This window comes from Microcaecilia unicolor, chromosome 3, assembly GCF_901765095.1.
Source record: "Microcaecilia unicolor chromosome 3, aMicUni1.1, whole genome shotgun sequence".
Classification (NCBI taxonomy): domain Eukaryota; kingdom Metazoa; phylum Chordata; class Amphibia; order Gymnophiona; family Siphonopidae; genus Microcaecilia; species Microcaecilia unicolor.
In genome coordinates this window covers 486,584,521-486,599,348 of record NC_044033.1, presented here as the reverse complement: position 1 = coordinate 486,599,348, position 14,828 = coordinate 486,584,521, and the positions used below count along the sequence as shown (strand labels likewise).

The 14,828-nt window shown below is 42.8% G+C and overlaps 1 protein-coding gene across 1 annotated transcript in view; it reads left to right on the top strand.

The window, feature by feature from the left end:
- The window catches only part of PHIP (pleckstrin homology domain interacting protein), an 863,049-nt gene that overhangs the window by 478,012 nt on the left and 370,209 nt on the right, over nt 1-14,828 (top strand). The window contains exon 23 of the mRNA XM_030199061.1: nt 10,158-10,277. Within this exon, the coding sequence (XP_030054921.1) occupies nt 10,158-10,277 (120 nt within the window). The remainder of the gene's footprint in view (nt 1-10,157; nt 10,278-14,828) is intronic.

Genomic DNA, 14,828 nt, shown 5'->3' with positions numbered 1-14,828 from the left:
ACTGTGTGCTACCCTTTGGGCTCGCCTCTGCGCCCAGAGTGTTCAAGAAGTGCTTGGCTGTAGTAGCAGCGGCGCTTTGCAGGCTGGGGGTGCACGTGTTCCCATATCTCGACGATTGGCTGGTGAAGAACACATCCGAGGCAGGAGCTCTACAGTCCATGCAGATGACTATTCGCCTCCTGGAGCTTACTGGGGTTTGTGATAAATTATCCAAAGTCCCATCTTCTCCCAGTACAGAGGCTCAAATTCATAGGAGCTCTGCTGGATTCTCGGACGGCTCGCGCCTGTCTCCCAGAGACGAGAGCCAACAACTTCGAGTGCGGGTGCAAGCGTCCCAGCAGATCACAGCTCGGCAGATGTTGAGATTGCTGGGCCACATGTCCTTCACAGTTCATGTGACTCCCATGGCCCGCCTTCACATGAGATCTGCTCAATGGACCCTAGCTTCCCAGTGGTTTCAGGCTGCTGGGGATCTAGAAGACGTGATCCACCTGTCCATGAGTTTTCTCAGATCCCTGTATTGGTGGATGATTTGGTCCAATTTGACTCTGGGACGTCCTTTCCAAATTCCTCAGCCACAAAAAGTGCTGACTACGGATGCGTCTCTCCTGGGGTGGGGAGCTCATGTCGATGGGCTTCACACCCAGGGAAGCTGGTCCCTCCAGGAACTTGATCTGCAGATCAATCTTCTGGAGTTACGAGCGGTCTGGAACGCTCTGAAGGCTTTCAGAGATCGGCTGTCCCACCAAATTATCCAAATTCAGACAGACAACCAGGTTGCCATGTATTACATCAACAAGCAGGGGGGCATCGGATCTCGCCCCCTGTGTCAGGAAGCCGTCAGCATGTGGCTCTGGTGCTCCAAGCCACATACCTGGCAGGCGTAAACAACAGTCTGGCCGACAGGTTGAGCAGGATTATGCAACCTCACAAGTGGTCGCTCAACTCCAGAGTAGTGCGCCAGATCTTTCAGGTGTGGGGCACCCCCTTGGTAGATCTCTTTGCATCTCGAGCCAACCACAAAGTCCCTCACTTCTGTTCCAGGCTTCAGGCCCACGGCAGACCGGCATCGGATGCCTTCCTCCTGGACTGGGGGGAAGGTCTGCTGTATGCTTATCCTCCCATACCTCTGGTGGGGAAGACTTTGTTGAAACTCAAGCAAGACCGAGGCACCATGATTCTGATTGCTCCTTTTTGGCCGCTTCAGATCTGGTTCCCTCTTCTTCTGGAGTTGTCCTCCGAAGAACCGTGGAGACTGGAGTGTTTTCCGACCCTCATCACACAGGACGAAGGGGCGCTTCTGCATCCCAACCTCCAGTCTCTGGCTCTCACGGCCTGGATGTTGAGAGCGTAGACTTTGCCTCTTTGGGTCTGTCAGAGGGTGTCTCCCGCATCTTGCTTGCTTCCAGGAAAGATTCCACTAAGAGGAGTTACTTCTTTCTATGGAGGAGGTTTGCCGTCTGGTGTGACAGCAAGGCCCTAGATCCTCGCTCTTGTCCTACACAGACCCTGCTTGAATACCTTCTGCACTTGTCTGAGTCTGGTCTCAAGACCAATTCTGTAAGGGTTCACCTTAGCGCAATCAGTGCATACCATTACCGTGTGGAAGGTAAGCCGATCTCAGGACAGCCTTTAGTTGTTCGCTTCATGAGAGGTTTGCTTTTGTCAAAGCCCCCTGTCAAGCCTCCTACAGTGTCATGGGATCTCAATGTCGTTCTCACCCAGCTGATGAAACCTCCTTTTGAGCCACTGAACTCCTGCTATCTGAAGTACTTGACCTGGAATGTCATTTTCTTGGTGGCAGTTACTTCAGCTCGTAGAGTCAGTGAGCTTCAGGCCCTGGTAGCCCAGGCCCCTTACACCAAATTTCATCATAACAGAGTAGTTCTCCGCACTCACCCTAAGTTCTTGCCAAAGGTTGTATCGGAGTTCCATCTGAACCAGTCAATTGTCTTGCCAACATTCTTTACCCGTCCTCATTCCTGCCCTGCTGAACGTCAGCTGCACACATTGGACTGCAAAAGAGCATTGGCCTTCTATCTGGAGCAGACACAGCCCAACAGACAGTCTGCCCAATTGTTTGTTTCTTTTGATCCCAACAGGAGGGGAGTGGCTGTGGGGAAACGCACCATATCCAATTGGCTAGCAGATTGCATTTCCTTCACTTACGCCCAGGCTGGGCTGGCTCTTGAGGGTCATGTCACGGCTCATAATGTTAGAGCCATGGCAGCGTCGGTAGCCCACTTGAAGTCAGCCACTATTGAAGAGATTTGCAAAGCTGCGACGTGGTCATCTGTCCACACATTCACATCTCATTACTGCCTGCAGCAGGATACCCGACGCGACAGTCGGTTCGGGCAGTCAGTGCTTCAGAATCTGTTCGGGGTTTAGAATCCAACTCCACCCCCCTAGGCCCATATTTATACTGTTCCAGGCTACACTCTCAGTTAGTTGGAAAAATTGTTAGGTCAATCTCAGTTATGTCCTCGCCGGTGCGAGGCCCAATTGACCATGGTGGTTGTTTTGAGTGAGCCTGGGGGCTAGGGATACCCCATCAGTGAGAACAAGCAGCCTGCTTGTCCTCGGAGAAAGCGAATGCTACATACCTGTAGAAGGTATTCTCCGAGGACAGCAGGCTGATAGTTCTCACAAACCCGCCCGCCTCCCCTTTGGAGTTGTGTCTTCCCTTGTCTTGCTACATATGGGACTGACGAACACGAGCCAGTTCGGGCAGGAAGACGGCCGCGCATTTGCTAGTGAAGTTTCCGATTGGAGGGGCTGCCGTGGACGTCACCCATCAGTGAGAACAATCAGCCTGCTGTCCTCGGAGAATACCTTCTACAGGTATGTAGCATTTGCTTTACCAGCAACCACGTAACCACAGCAACCATCATCCAATCTACTGTTCTGGGGTGTCGTGGATTTCTAACTGACCATCATTACTGAGATAAGTGAGGGGGAGGCTGGGAGAGGCGAGGGCATGTGTTATGGGTGCCGTTTCCCGCCATTAGAAATAGCGGCAGCCATCTTAATTTACATAAGGTGGTCAGTTAGGCTAGTTAACCCCTAATTGCCTGCAGGGCTAACAGGCTATCTATAATTCTATCTTCTGTCACTGCCCCCCTGTTGGAGAACCCAAGAAATAAAAAAACAAGGTTAAGTAAAGGAAGTGGTAGTAGCAGTAGCCGACCCTTTCAAGAGACATGGACCGAGATGTATGGCATTATAGAAAAAAATGACAGATCATTTTGCGTTCTATGCACTGAAACGGTAGTAAGCAGAACGTGGAATATAAATAGACATTTTGAAACTAATCATTCCCAGCTCTTGAAAAAAGTGAGGATGAAAGGAAGGAATACATTTCCAGGCAGCTACACTTTTATAAGAGCCAATCTAATTCCATCCTTAAATTTGTAAAAGGTTCTACAAATTTAACATCTGCAAGTTTGAGCATTGCTCACTCCATAGCTCAGCATGGAAAAGCACTCAGTGAGGGAGAATTTATTAAAGAAACTCTCCTAAGATGTGCACCAGTTCTATTTCACGATATGCAGAATAAAGATGCAATTATTAAGAGAATATCTGAGTTACCACTCAGTAGAAATATCATAAAAGACCGAATAATGAGCCTGAACACAAACGTACAACATCAATTAAAGAGAGACATAAGTAATTGTAAATATTTTTCGATCTCTCTTGATGAAACTACTGATGTCACATCACATGCTCAGTTGGCCATTATTGGTCAATATTCTGATGGTCTCACAATGAGAGAAGAGTTGATAAAGTTAGTATCAGTGCCAACAAGTACATCTGGAAGCGAAATATGTAAGGTTGTTATACAAACATTCCGTGACCTAAGCATTGATATCTCTAAAGTTGTGTCAGTGACGACAGATGGGGCACCAAACATGGTGGGGAAAAAAGTCGGATTTTTTCAAATTGTTTACGGAAGCTATTGGACATCCTTTTCATTGTATTATCCATCAGGAAGCTTTATGTGCCAAGGCAGGATTCACCGACTTAAACGACTTAATGTCAATTTTTACAAAAATAGTTAATTTAATAGCTGCTCGCCCCCTTCACAAGTGAGAATTTTCTGCACTTTTACTGGAGGTTGATTCCACCTATAGTGGACTGCTGATGTACAATAATGTAAGATGGCTGAGCCGAGGCAAAGTTCTTGAGCGCTTTGTAGAGTGCTTTGAAGAAATTAAGGTATTTCTTGAGGATAAGGATCTGGGAAACTTTCCTCAGCTCATTGATAAGTGGGTCAACACCCTGATGTTTTTTTTACAGATCTCTCTGTTCATATTAATGAACTGAACTTAAAGTTACAAGGTTTTGGCAAAAGTATTGACATTATGTTTGGATACATAAAAGTAAACTTAAAATTTTCAAGCGAGATGAAGAAATTAAAACTTATAGGTATTTTCCTCGAGTAACAAAGTATTTTGAGAAGGCCAGTGCAGCTATACAAAATGAAATGGAACCCTTGCATATGAAGTACCAGCATGTTTTAGACTCGTTACTTGACCAGTTCAGTGATATATTTAATCAATTTAGAAGCCTAGAACAGACCATGAAAATAATTAAGTATTCTGATGTAGTAGTCTACAGTAGTTTGGAATTAAATGGTTTCCAATGGATGCAAATTGATGATTTGGAGATGCAACTTGTAGAATTTCAAGACAGCATCTGGGCTCAGGTGTTTGTCGACTTGAGGTCAGAGCTTGAGAATCTGGAAAGGTGCTGCTTGGAGAATCAAGAGGAGTGCCACTACGAACAGGAAATTTGGAGTGCCTGGAACCGATTACCAGACACTTTTAGCACCCTGAAAAATATAGCAATGGCTTTACTCACAATTTTTCCCTCTACGTACTTTTGTGAAACCTTATTCTCAGTGTTAAATAATATCAAAACCAACAAAAGAAACAGATTGACAGATGAAGTTAGTAGCGCTTGCTTGGGCTTGAAGTGTACAAAATATCAACCTTCAATTGAAGATTTAGTCAATGGAATTCAGCAATAAAAAAGTCATTAATAGGCAGGTTAGTTAAAGAATTCCCCCTCCCCCTCACTTATCTTAGTTCACAGCACCCCACACAAGTTAAATAATATCAAGACCAACAAAAGAAACCGACTGACAGATGAACAAAGAAGTCACTAAGCAGATAAGTTAAATAATTAGTTTTTGGTTTATTAAATACAGTTATATATTACAATTATACATTTTTGTTATTTAAACTATAAATATCGAGAAATTATGGTTTTTTTTTCTCTAAGTGACACACCACCCTAGTTATGCTCGGTTTTTTGGCGAATATTGACACACCAAGCTCAAAAGGTTGCCCATCACTGCCTTAGACTGTAAGAGAGCATTGGCCTTTTACGTGGAGCGGACAAAGCCCTACAGACAGTCCGCCCAATTGTTTGTTTCTTTCGATCCCAACAGGAGGGGAGTCGCCATCAGAAAACGCACAATCTCTAATTAGCTAACAGATTGCATATCCTTTACTTATGCCCAGGCTGGGCTGACTCTAGAGGGCTATGTCACGGCTCATAATGTCAGAGCCATGGCTGCGTCAGTGGCTCACTTGAAGTCAGCCTCTATTGAAGAGATTTGCAAGACTGCAACGTGGTCATCAGTCCACACATTCACATCTCACTACTGCCTTCAGCAGGATACCCGACGCGACAGTCGGTTTGGGCAGTCAGTGCTGCAGAATCTGTTCGGGGTTTAGAATCCAACCCCACCTTCCTAGGCCCATTTTTGTTCTGTTCCAGGCTGCACTCTCACTTAGTTGTGTTTTTTTCAGGTCAATCTCTGTTATGTCTTCGCCGTTGCGAGGCCCAATTGACCAATGTTCATTGTTTTGAGTGAGCCTGGCTGCTAGGGATACCCCAATCATGAGAACAATCAGCCTGCTTGACCTCGGAGAAAGTGAATATACATACTTGTAGCAGGTATTCTCCGAGGACAGCAGGCTGATTGTTCTCACAAACCTACCCACCTCCCCTTTAGAGTTGTTCTAATTTTTTGGTTGCTTTTTTATTAAACTGACGGTCACGCTCGTGCTGTGGGCGGGAAGCTGTTCGCGCATGCGCGGTGCACTCTGCCCACGCGCCGGAGCGTTCTAGAGAGTTTTTTTTGTTTTGCTTGAGAGATTTGGGCCGTCTCCTGGGCCGTCGCGGACGACGACCCAATTATGAGAACAATCAGCCTGCTGTCCTCGGAGAATACCTGCTACAGGTATGTATCTTCACTCTATTCAAAGTTGTTAAAACATATGCGGACTGTGAAAAATTGAAGGAATACCTTAGGAAATTGGAAGACTAGGCATCCAAATGGTAGATGAAATTTAATGTAGACAAATACAAAGTGATGTACATTGGGAAGAATAATCCAAATCATAGTTACTTGATACTGTGGTCTACCTTAGGAGTTAGCACCCAAGAAAAAAGATCTAGGTATCATCGTAGTTAATACTTTGAAATCTTCTGCCCACTATGTGGCAGCAGCCAAAAAAAAAAACAAATGGCATGCTAAGAATTATTATGAAAGGGATGGAAAATAAGACAAAGAATATAATAATGTCTCTGTATCACTCCATGGTGCGACCTCACTTTGAGTATTGCATACAATTCTGATTGCAATATCTAAAAAAAAAAAAGATATAGCTGAATTAGAAAAGGCTCAAAGTAGGACTATAAAGCACACACAAAATGATACAAATAAAATACCAATCCATACCTATCAACATAAAGGAAATAAAATTAAAATGACCCTATTTAGCACATCTCCATCCATCTTTCTTTACTACTAGTTAAGAAATATTTTGTAATTAAATCTTTTAGATTGTTCAGGCGCTTGTGTTGGCCAGATTTGATTATTGTAACTTGGCTCTCTGCTTGTTCCAAGAGATTATTAGATCAATTACAAGTCATAGAAAATATGGCATTTAGGTTGATTTATGGTTTGATATGCTATGATTCAGTGAAGGAATGCTATTTGAACTTGCATTGGTTGCCAATCAAAGAACATGTTCAATTTAAAGTGTGTATAATGGTATTTAGGTTTTTGTCAGGTTTTGCTCCTTTGTATGTAATGGACTTAATGAAATTCCTTCATAGATCTTATACATGAAGTCAATTTTTCTTACAATTTCCCAGTGTTACTGCTTTAAAATCAATTAGACATTTTTCTTGTTCGTTTTTTTATCAGATTACTTCAATATAGAATTCATTTCCTTTGTTCTTGCGATGTTGTCAATGTTATGTATTATTTAGGAAGAATCTGAAAACGTCTTTGTTTACGCGAACCGATCCTTAATTGTTGTATCTTAAGGGTATATGCTTGGATCTGGTCTCTTAGTTTTTGTAGCCTTCTTTGAACTGATTAGAACAGGCTTTATGTACCGTAATTACATGAGAAATCGACATACAGTTCTCATGTAATTTAGAACAGGCTTTGTCAGCAGATCCTGTTCTGAAACTACATGAGAAATGGGCATCCATATGTGACATAAAGACTTGGATGTCCATTTTCTGAGTTGGACATGCTTTTTAACAAGTCACTCTTGTGGAAGGAGTTTCCTCGCTGGGGTCCTAGTTATAGTTAAATGTTATGTTTGCTGGTTGGTCTAAATAATTTCAACTTTGTCATTAAGCATACAGAGTTGGTCCAGGCTGCAGGAAAGGAAATTAACAGGCTCAAGTAATTTTACCATGCTCATTGTGTGTGTGCAGACCAAACATTTATGAGGTTTTTTTTTTGTTTGTTTGTTTCCTGTATCATGTGGGAATTTGTTTCATTTGTGGTTTTATTTTTTCCATTTTTGTTTACCTTTTTTTTCCCCCTTTTCTGGGGTACTGTCAATAGTATGCCCTATTATGCAATAATGTAATGTACACTATTGGGCAACATAGTAAAGAATCAAGCTTTTGGATTTTTTTTTCCCTGTTTTGAGTTTAAAATTGTGATATGTTTTTTCAAACGAATGTGCATTCCTATTAATCATGTGTATTACACATGCCTAGTCTTGGATAACATGTCCTCCACCTTCCTTTTTCCACAGAGTATGTAAGACTGGTCTTGCAGAGCTCCGAACATTAGTTGTGATGTTTCTCACAAAATGCTTTTATGCCATCTGATTTTTATCTTAACTTATTCTGTAGTTTCCATGTGGCAGGCTGCTGCTTCCTAGAGAGAAATATTTTCGTTCAGTTTCACTGATTGTTTTCTCCACCACAGCTGAAAAAAGTGATGGGCCATAACTGAAGGACAGATTGTGACTGAAAATTGTTATCATAGATAAACATATTGTGCTTATGTTGCCTAGGAGTAGCTAACAATGTTAGAAATATCTCAGAAGAGATTGCATATGTTTTAAGACTTAGAAGCTATGAGGATTCATGCTCCAGGATGGTTTTCCATTCCCTCCTGAAGTCTGCTTTTGATTCTAAAATCCAAAAGGCATTACTGGAATCTCCAGCCTACAAGTCCTCAAGTTCAGTTTGCACTTTTAGTGAAATGTCAATGGTGAGGAAAGCTGCTTTCTTGGAGGTAGGATAGGATGGTGTCCAGATGCATCCACTTAAATTACTCTAAATGAAGATAAGGCTGGCAAAGAGATAAGAAACTTTGATAATGGGCAACATGCCTGAAAATGACATGCATAGAGCAAGATCAGGAATATATATATTATGTTGTAACACATGCTATGAGTTCATCTTATTGTCAGACTGGATGGACCATTCACGTCTTTATCTGCCATTATCTATTATGTTACTATCTTTGATTCAGAACTTTCATTTAGGCAACAAACTGGCTCAGTTATATGTGCCTCCTTTTTAGCACCTTATAGGATACATACAGTTAAACCCTTTCTACCTTCCTCTCTTATTCATATTCTCATTTTGGTCCTTGTGATCTCTCATTTGGATTACTGTAATCTCTGTGCTGGCCTGCTGCTCTCATGTCTTAAATTAAGTTTTTAAATCTGCTGCTCTCAGACTTCTTCACAACTCTGCCTGTTTTGATCATGTTATGACACTCTTAGTTGCTGAATGCTGATTGCTTATCTCAGCACGGATCAATTTCAAACTCCTGACCCTTGTCTACAAGGGGTTATTACTTTTGGTCCCTGACAGCTTGTTTAAGCTTTTAATAACGCTGTTCTCTCTCTCAGCTACTATGATCATATCAATGTCCTGTTATAACTCCCCCTCACATTTTGATGTAAATCATATAGCATTCTGTTATGCTGGACCCTTCCTGTGGAATGCACTACCACTTGATGTTAGAATTGAATCTTCTTTAGCAAAGTTTAAAATAAAAATAAAAACTTGGTTATTTGAGCATATTTACAGTCAGATTCTCTTTCTCTCGACTGAGAGACCTTGCCGCTCCACCTTCTCCCTGCTCCTCCTCTGCTCCTCTTTTTTTTTCTCTTTTCTCTCTGTTATCATACTATGATTTTTGTAAACCACTTAGTAGCATATTGTGCAATATGCAGCATATCACGCCTATGTGATATGACCCCTTTGTAATAAATACAATATCAAAGAGTATACCACCTGCCATAGTCAGTCTGCATTTGTATTCTGGGAGGACTGTAAATTAGTGGGGTAGTAATTGATGAAAATATAATTTCTGTCAATATCACACTCACTGTCTATGCCAAGGGACCTACAGAAGTAGAATTTCAAGAAGCTGGGGATGATAGCAGCTTTAAAAATTATTCTTCTAAATTTGGTATATGCAGATCACTAAAGTATTCTGTAACTTTTTTTGAAGATTTTTATGGAATTTCTAGTTGCAGCTTTGCATCTTGCTTCCATAGCCGTTCATACTTTCCTTGCACAGGAGATGGCTACTGACAGAATTAATGGAACAGTAATTGAATGTAAAACACAAGTCCTGTTTTGGTTTTTGTGCCTGTTTTTTCTCCACAATCATTTCGTCTTTACAGGTAATGGTGTATGAGGGCTGCCTTCCATTGAGGTTTGAGGCTTTCTTTTACTGTGAGAAAAAAAACATAATAAAGTTTTGTTGAAATTGTCAAAATTTATATGATGAATTATGATGAAAAGTCATTTATAAGTTAAATTTTAAAGTTTTGGTAGAAAAATTCTCATATTCCTGTTTTTGCTAGAGGCTGCCTGTTGGCGAGCTTACAGAACAAGGCATGACTCTGGAGGAATGGCTGCCTTCAGTGTGGATTACAGATACTGCTCCTAGACGTTGTCCATTTGTGCCACAAATGGGGGATGAGGTATTTATATTTAATTTTTCAGCTGTAATGCATTTTCTTAGGAAAATGTAAAATTTGTACTTCTGTACAATCTGTTTTTTTTAGGAGCACAATTAAAAGTAATTTTATGTTGATAAAGTCATAATTCAGACTTGCAAGCCAAGAAAAAATTATATTAGTAAATTGCTGAAGTGTCAAAGCAAAGTGTAACAAATCAGTTAATTATTAGATAGGTGAACAAATAAAACTACTTTTTCAAAATTGCTCACTTTAAGGCATTTTAAATACAAGAAACAGCGAAACATAAAAAATTAAGGCAGAAAGAGACCTTATGGCCTGTCCATAGTAACATAGTAGATGATGGCAGAAAAAGACCTGCACAGTCCATCCAGTCTGCCCAACAAGATAAACTCATATGTGCCACTTTTTGTGTATACTTTACCTTGATTTGTACTTGTCTTTTTCAGGGCACAGACCGCATAAGTCTGCCCAGCACTATCCCCGCCCCCCAACCACCAGCCCCACCTCCCACCACCGGTTCTGGCACAGTCCGTATAAGTCTGCCCAGCACTGTCCTCGCCTCCCAACCACCACCGGCTCTGGCACAGAGCGTATAAGTCTGCCCAGCACTATCCCTTCCTCCCACTACCGGTTCTGCCACCCAATCTCGGCTAAGCTTCTGAGGATCCATTCCTTCTGAGCAGGATTCCATTATGTTTATCCCACGCATGTTTGAATTCCGTTACCGTTTTCATATCCACCACCTCCCGCGGGAGGGCATTCCAAGCATCCACAACTCTCTCCGTGAAAAATACTTCCTGACATTTTTCTTGAGTCTGCCCCCCTTCAATCTCATTTCATGTCCTCTCGTTCTACTGCCTTCGCATCTCTGGAAAAGATTCGTTTGTGGATTAATACCTTTCAAATATTTGAACGTCTGTATCATATCACCCCTGTTTCTCCTTTCCTACAGAGTATACATATTCAGGTCAGCAAGTCTCTCCTCATACGTCTTGTATCGCAAATCCCATACCATTCTCGTAGCTTTTCTTTGCACTGCTTCAATTCTTTTTACATCCTTAGCAAGATACGGCTTCCAAAACTGAACACAATACTCTAGGTGGGGCTTCACCAACGACTTATACAGGGGCATCAACACCCCCTTTCTTCTGCTGGTCACACCTCTCTCTATACAGCCTAACAACCTTCTAGCTACGGCCACCGCCTTGTCACACTGTTTCTTCACCTTCAAATCCTCAGATATTATCACCCCACGATCCCTCTCCCCGTCCGTACCTATCAGAGTCTCACCGCCTAACACATACGTCTCCCGTGGATTTCTACTCCCTAAGTGCATCACTTTGCATTTCTTCGCATTGAATTTTAATTGTCAAACCTTAGACCATTCTTCCAGCTTCCTCAGATCCTTTTTCATGATTTCCACTCCCTCTGGAGTGTCCACTCTGTTGCAAATCTTAGTATCATCCGCAAATAGGCAAACTTTACCTTCTAACCCTTCGGCAATACCACTCACAAATATATTGAAAAGAATCGGCCCCAGCACCGATCCTTGTGGCACTCCACTACTCGCCTTTCCCTCCTCTGAGCGAATTCCATTCACCACCACCTTCTGGCGTCTGTCCGTCAACCAGTTCCTAATCCAGTTCACCACTTGGGGTCCTATCTTCAGCCCATCCAGTTTATTTAAAAGTCTCCTGTGGGGAACCGTGTCAAAAGTGGAGTGGAGGAGTGGCCTAGTGGTTAGGGTGGTGGACTTTGGTCCTGGGGAACTGAGGAACTGAGTTCAATTCCCACTTCAGGCACAGGCAGCTCCTTGTGACTCTGGGCAAGTCACTTAACCCTCCATTGCGCCATGTAAGCCGCATTGAGCCTGCCATGAGTGGGAAAGTGCGGGATACAAATGTAACAAAAAAAAAAAAAAAAGCTTTGCTGAAATCTAATTATAGCTACGTCTTGCAAGGTTCCGCGTTAGGAGTTACGGATCAAGAAAGGGATCTGGGTGTCGTCGTCGATGATACGCTGAAACCTTCTGCTCAGTGTGCTGCTGCGGCTAGGAAAGCGAATAGAATGTTGGGTGTTATTAGGAAGGGTATGGAGTCCAGGTGTGCGGATGTTATAATGCCGTTGTATCGCTCCATGGTGCGACCGCACCTGGAGTATTGTGTTCAGTACTGGTCTCCGTATCTCAAAAAAGATATAGTAGAATTGGAAAAGGTACAGCGAAGGGCGACGAAAATGATAGTGGGGATGGGACGACTTTCCTATGAAGAGAGGCTGAGAAGGCTAGGGCTTTTCAGCTTGGAGAAGAGACGGCTGAGGGGAGATATGATAGAAGTGTATAAAATAATGAGTGGAATGGATCGGGTGGATGTGAAGCGACTGTTCACGCTATCCAAAAATACTAGGACTAGAGGGCATGAATTGAAGCTACAGTGTGGTAAATTTAAAACGAATCGGAGAAAATTTTTCTTCACCCAACGTGTAATTAGACTCTGGAATTCGTTGCCGGAGAACGTGGTACGGGCGGTTAGCTTGACGGAGTTTAAAAAGGGGTTAGATAGATTCCTAAAGGACAAGTCCATAGACCGCTATTAAATGGACTTGGAAAAATTCCGCATTTTTAGGTATAACTTGTCTAGAATGTTTTTACGTTTGGGGAGCGTGCCAGGTGCCCTTGACCTGGATTGGCCACTGTCGGTGACAGGATGCTGGGCTAGATGGACCTTTGGTCTTTCCCAGTATGGCAGTACTTATGTACTTATTACGTCTATAGCTCGTCCCTGATTCAGTTCTCCTGTCACCCAATCAAAGAATTCAATGAGATTCGTTTGGCACGATTTCCCTTTGGTAAAACCATGTTGTCTCGGATTTTGCAACTTATTGGCTTCCAGGAAATTCACTATGCTTTCCTTCAGCATCGCTTCCATTACTTTTCCAATAACCGAAGTGAGGCTTACCGGCCTGTAGTTTCCAGCTTCTTCCCTATCACCACTTTTGTGAAGAGGGACCACATCCACCATTCTCCAATCCCTCGGAACCTCTCCCGTCTGCAAGGATTTATTAAACAAATCTTTAAGAGGACCTGCCAGATCCTCTCTGAGCTCCCTCAATATCCTGGGGTGGATCCCGTCCGGTCCCATGGCTTTGTCCACCTTTAGCTTTTCAAGTTGTTCATACACACTCTCTTCCATGAACGGTGCTCTATCCACGTCATTCTCATTTGTACTTTTCCAGTCCATCGCGGTCCTTCTCCAGGATTTTCTTCTTGAAGCTGCCCAGTCTGCCCTTCCTTTCCCTTAGAGATAGTATGTTCTTGTTCGAAGCTTTCTTTAATTCAGATACAGTCTTTGTCTCCACCAGCTGTACCAGGAGACTGTGCCATGCATTCACTACTTTTTCCATGAAAAAATATTTCCTTAGGTTACTCCTGAGGCTGTCCCCTTTCACCTTCATCCTATGCTACCTCATTCCAGAGGTTACTCTTGATTATAATAGTGGTTTCTTGTAAAGGCTTACCTTTGAGTTTTGTGAGAAGCGATTTTATATCACCTATTAACTATTTATTCTTAATTAGTGTTCACCTTTCCCTCGGTATCTCATGGTGCTGTGCATTACAGTACAATGTGAGTTTGTACCTGAGGCGTTGGAGGGTGATATGACTTCCCAAGTTCACAACAGAGCATCATTGAGATTTGAGTATTGGCTTCCCTAGCTCTCTAACTATTAGCTGGCTACTCCATTTGTTGCTGATGTTTTTGTGGCATCCTTTTAGTTGCCACAAATCTTAAATCAGACCTTGACAAATTTTCTTTGAATTTAGGAGCCAGTGACCGAGACCTCTTTTGCCCCCATTGTTTCCACTGTTAGGAATGGAGGCCGAGGGAGATCTCTTCTGATGTCTACCACAGTTCCTTTAGGGCTTGATTTACTAAGGTTGTTTTTCCATTCTGTGTGTAACAGAAACAAAGTTTAGTAAATCAGGTCTGTAATGCACCCCTGCAGAGCACTGACAGGAATACACGTTCAGCAACCACCCTCCCCACACAGTCTCTCGATATCTCTGTCTCTCTCCACCCCTTTTCACCCTACCCTATTGTCATTGTCTTTCTCTTTTAGCCCATTCCTCCTCACCAGTTTCCATTCCCTGTCTCACCATGTCCTTGCTTCCTTAAATTGGCCACATCAGCCCGTACCCTTCATCCCATAATTCCAGTCAGCCACCTCCTCCCCCAGTTTATTTTCAAGCAAACCAGCCTCCATCCTCCCAGTTATATTCCAGTAAGCCTGTCGGCCACCCGATAACCCATATTCACTGGAGGCAAGCAGAGGAAATGGAAGTCCTTGGACTGATCCTGAGTGTCAGTGCTCTCCCCTAGCTGTAGTAAAGCTTTAAGCTTACTGGGCATGTATGGGAGTTCCAGCGTCTGGAATGCTCCTTCCCTCAGTTTTTTTCTTCGACTGTTACTGGTCAGTCACAGATTGGCCGTCTCCTCACACACACATTGAATAAAAAATAAATAACATTCCAGAATATACATAATAGACTAGACA